The sequence below is a fragment of the Rutidosis leptorrhynchoides genome, chromosome 4 (assembly GCF_046630445.1).
Source record: "Rutidosis leptorrhynchoides isolate AG116_Rl617_1_P2 chromosome 4, CSIRO_AGI_Rlap_v1, whole genome shotgun sequence".
NCBI classification, from domain to species: Eukaryota; Viridiplantae; Streptophyta; class Magnoliopsida; order Asterales; family Asteraceae; genus Rutidosis; species Rutidosis leptorrhynchoides.
The window spans coordinates 172,809,973-172,814,517 of NC_092336.1; the positions used below are offsets into that span (position 1 = coordinate 172,809,973).

Genomic DNA, 4,545 nt, shown 5'->3' on the forward strand with positions numbered 1-4,545 from the left:
AAGGCAAAAAAAAGTAGAAAGTCAAAAATGCCCTGATACTATTCATAACTTTTGTCTATTAGTTAATAGGTAAATTTCATCCTATAGTACCTAGTTACCTTACATTCTGATGTTTTTATGATACACAAAAATCGGAGTTTTGGGTTTTATGAATCTAAAGTTTTCATTTTTTATTAAAAAAAATCTTATATACGCAGATATATACAGGATATGAATTATAGGTATATGTATGCATGTATAGTAATGTGTAGAGCTAGCTAATTGGAAAGTTTGATATATATTTCAGAAAATGTGTCAAGGCAGTTTGTATTTGGATGCCCAACAGAGATAGTTCCTACGTATGGGACCGCCGCCGCTAACCGCCGTCACCGTCGGGTATCGTCGGCATATGTAGACCACCGTCGACCATCTCTTTAAAAAAAGTTAAAAAGTAGAGAATACAGTAGTGCTGAACGATGGCGGCGGATAGTGGTAGAGTGGTGGTGGTGGTGGTGGTGGTGGTGGTGAGGCGGCGTCAGGTTTAAGTTGGAAAGGATGAGAGTTTTTTGGTTGGGGTTATAGAGTTGAAAGAGAGAAAATGAGATGGGGAATGGGTTATACTCCGTATTATATTATTACTAGTAGTGCGTCCCTCTATCTTCTAATATTTTACCACATATAATGTTGTACTACATATCCATGTGCATGGTACTTGTATTATTTTATTTTTTATTTTACAAATTACTATTTTGTATTATTTTAATACGTATAATTTTTTTTTTGGAAAAGCTGCTGTATAAAGGGTATTTACAAGTCTTCAACTCGACAACTAGTTCAACATCGTGATTATTTATAATTTAATAATCTTTTCAAATTACTCCATATCATTTGATTTTTATTACATCATATAGTTGAGTTTTATTACATCTTATTTTACACCATTATTTGTAGATGTCGATTGAAGGAGACGAGTTTTTTATGAGGACACCCGAATTTGCCACTAATCAGGTAAATTAATTATATCTATATTATTGTTATTATTATTCGCATTATTATTATTTGTTTATTAAATATTGGTAAATTTTTATTAATAAATAAATGTACTTTTTATAATTATATTATTTTTAATATTATTAGATGTTCGGTTCTCGTGAAGAATTGATAGATTGGATACAAACTTTGGCTAAATCGCTTGGTATTGTCGTTGTCATGAGAAGGTCTAATAAAAGAGCATCAGGTTTTGTGTATAAGAGTACACTAATATGTGACCGTGGTAGGGAATATACAGGGTTAAATTCAAGTAGAGCTACCGGGACAAAAAGAATTAATTGTCCCTTTGAATTAGAAGGATTATATTTTGAACAATATAATTCATGGATGTTAAAGGTGATATGTGATGAGCATAACCATCAACCAATACGGTATATGGAAGGTCATCCATATGCACAAAGACTTTCCGATGATGAATTTAGTTTGGTTGCGGAGTTATTTAGGATGAATATGATGCCACGAGATATTTTATCAGTTATTAAGCAACATTATCCAAATAACGTGTCTTCGTTGAGTACTATTTACAACGCAATCAAAAAAATTCGCATGATGGAGACAGGAGGCAAATCTCCCATGCAAGTTCTTATGTCTATTCTTCTTATGTCTATTCTTCATTCTAGTGGTTATACTTATTACTATACCACAGGTACATCAAATGAGTTAGAAAATTTATTCTTCATTCATCCAATATCATTCAATATTTGGCGTGCATATCCACACGTGTTGATCATAGACGCGACGTACAAAACTAACCGTTATAAGATGCCTTTCGTTGAAATTGTTGGTGTAACTTCAACCAGCAAAACATTTTGTATAGCTTTTGCCTTCATTCATGATGAAACGACGGTTAGATACGAATGGGTCTTGAACTGTTTAAAGTTAACCCTAGGCGAGTGCATGCTCCCACGTGTTAGAGTTACAGATAGAGAGATGGCATTAATAAATGCATGCAGAGAAGTTTTTCCGGATGCTGCCCGATTACTTTGTAGATGGCACATTCGTCACAATATAATTGATAAGTGGAAGCGATCTTTTAAAAGAAAAGATGATTGGACTGCATTTTATGACTTATGGACGTTACTCGAGGGTTCTTCAACGCTGAAAACTTACACCGGATATTACAAGCAACTTGAGTCATTTCTAAAACGCTTAAATCTTACACGTACGTAATTTATATACTATAACTATGTCACTGTGTGTGTGTGTTTTTTTTTCTTTTCGTATTTCTCATGTATGTTTATTATGATTTTCAGGTATTTTAGAATATTTGAATAAAACTTGGCTAGACAAATTCAAGAAAATGTTTGTATCTGTCTGGATTGATCAACATCTCCTCTTTGAAAATACGACAACCAACAGAGTTGAGAGTCAGCACGCCAAATTAAAAAGATATTTGAAGAGTTCAAACTCGAGTATAGATAGATTTGTATGTTGTATTGACAGAATTGTGCAGTCGCAAGATACAGCTATCAAACGTAGTTTGCAAAAGAGCATAAGTGTTCGCATTCATAACTATAACCTACAGTGCTTCACACATTTGCTCGGTAATATTTCACATAAAGCTTTGAAAAAAATGCTTGAAGACCGTGAACGATTTAAGGATCACAATGATGATTGTGATTGTCGACTTCGGACCTCTTGTGGACTGCCATGTGCTTGCGAAATTTTAACGTATATAACTTCACGTGAGTATATTCTTCAGCAGTCAATACATTGATATAAACTATCATTATAATATTTCGAATAACATATTGCTTATTTATATATGAATGCAGGAAAATATATTCCCTTAAGTTCGATTGATATTTTTTGAAGGAAGCTGGATATTTCACCATCAATTTTTAAACCAGATGATGATGTTAGGTGTGATAGTGAACTCCGGCAGTTTGCTGAAAACTTTAACAACCAATCAAAAGCTGTAAAAAGAAGTTTGTTGCAAAAGTTAAAGGATATAATCTATCCAGGTAAAACAGACACTCAAGAACCTCGAGTTAAAAAGAATACACGTGGCCGACCGCCAATGAAGAAAAACCAACAAAAGAGGCATGCCGATTATGTTCACCAAGATTCTCGTAGATACAGTTGTTCAGACATGCCCAATTTTATTGTGCGAGATTCGATTAAGGATCCAGCAAGGGATAGTTCGTACAGTATAAACTTAAACGAGGAACCAGAGATTGATTTAAATGAGGAACCGGAGATAGATTTAAATGAGAAACCAGAGATAGACTTAAACGAGGTTCCGTATGAGTTCTCGAGTTCGTACATCTTCAACCAGAATGAAATGCCAAGAATGCATAATTCTTATATGTTCAATGGTATTCCAAAATTATTTCACCAGTACATAAAGAATATATATAATGTTGAAGGTGATGGAAATTGTGGATATCGGGCATTCGCCGTTTCCCTCATGGGAAATGAACGATATTATGAGAATATTCGGTATGAAATGAAAGAAGAGCTGCGGAATAACCTCGAATTCTACAAAAGAATGTTTGACAGAGAAATAAAGTCGTTGAAAGCTTCTCTATGTTACGTTGGATCTCCTTGTCCACCTGAATATTGGATGATGATGCCCTATGCAGGTATACTGATAGCCAATAGGTTTGGTGTAATCGTCTACTCATTGAGCATGTCAGAAAGTTCAACCATTTTCCCGTTTTGGATGGGTCCAGAAGAGTTTCAAGAAATAAGAGTTCTTACAATTGCCCTAGTAAATTGTGAGAATCATTATGTTACGGTGGAATTACAAGGAGATTACCCTATGCCTCCGGTTACAGGTTACTTTCATGATCGCTATATTAACAATTCTGCAGCTAGATGGAAAGAAGTTTATAAGGAGCGCTTTGAACAATTTATCCGATTTAATCGTCGTGAAGCTGGTTTTGTCGATTTAAAATGATTAATTGTTTTAGTGTTAGTACATGTACATGTATTGTATTTTATTTATTAATAGTATTTAACTTTTTTAATATTTTTAATATTAGTTTTAATTATTGATATATTTATATATTCACATAGTAATTATGAGGTAATCATTACTTTAATATATATAATAATTTTTATTATATTAAAATTTGATTATTGTGTAATTATTAAGTAATTATAGCCTAAAAAGCCTATACTATGGTCCAAAGAAGGTTGACCATGGTCCATATACATAAAGCCTTATTATTTTGTATCCCTCATACATTGCGGGCCTGTTTACTTTGGCATTATTGGAGCTGAGGTGAATAATCAGATTATTCGGTCAACCAATAGGCTGTTTACTTTTGTCTTAAATTAATGAAAGTGCTTTATACAAGGATTTTCGGTAAGGCAAAAAAGTACACTTGTCCCCATCTGACCTTTCTTTTCCCAACATTTTCCAAAACTACCCTATCTTTCATTCTTATTTCACCTTCTATGCTTCGATTTTTAAACCCCACAAATACTTTCCCCAAAATAGTTTCTTGTGCCTTTTGTTCTTATTTCATTTCCCAAAATTGTTTCACAACCATTTTGACATAAATCGAT

At 33.4% G+C, this 4,545-nt stretch overlaps 1 protein-coding gene across 1 annotated transcript; it reads left to right on the forward strand.

The window, feature by feature from the left end:
- Positions 1–455: 455 nt before the first annotated feature.
- Positions 456–3,931, forward strand: LOC139841228 (PKS-NRPS hybrid synthetase cheA-like). Its single transcript, XM_071831456.1, has 5 exons — positions 456–518; positions 931–987; positions 1,117–2,191; positions 2,283–2,700; positions 2,845–3,931. The coding sequence occupies exons 1-5, from the start codon at positions 456–458 to the stop codon at positions 3,929–3,931; spliced, it is 2,700 nt and encodes an 899-aa protein (XP_071687557.1).
- Positions 3,932–4,545: the final 614 nt, after the last annotated feature.

Bases quoted from the DNA above. Each gene is read 5' to 3' on its own strand.
- LOC139841228 (XM_071831456.1), top strand. From the start codon at position 456: ATGGCGGCGGATAGTGGTAGAGTGGTGGTGGTGGTGGTGGTGGTGGTG. The intron at 2,192-2,282 runs GTACGTAATTTA...TATGATTTTCAG, and splicing joins AAAACGCTTAAATCTTACAC to GTATTTTAGAATATTTGAAT. The intron at 2,701-2,844 runs GTATATAACTTC...TATTTTTTGAAG, and splicing joins TGTGCTTGCGAAATTTTAAC to GAAGCTGGATATTTCACCAT.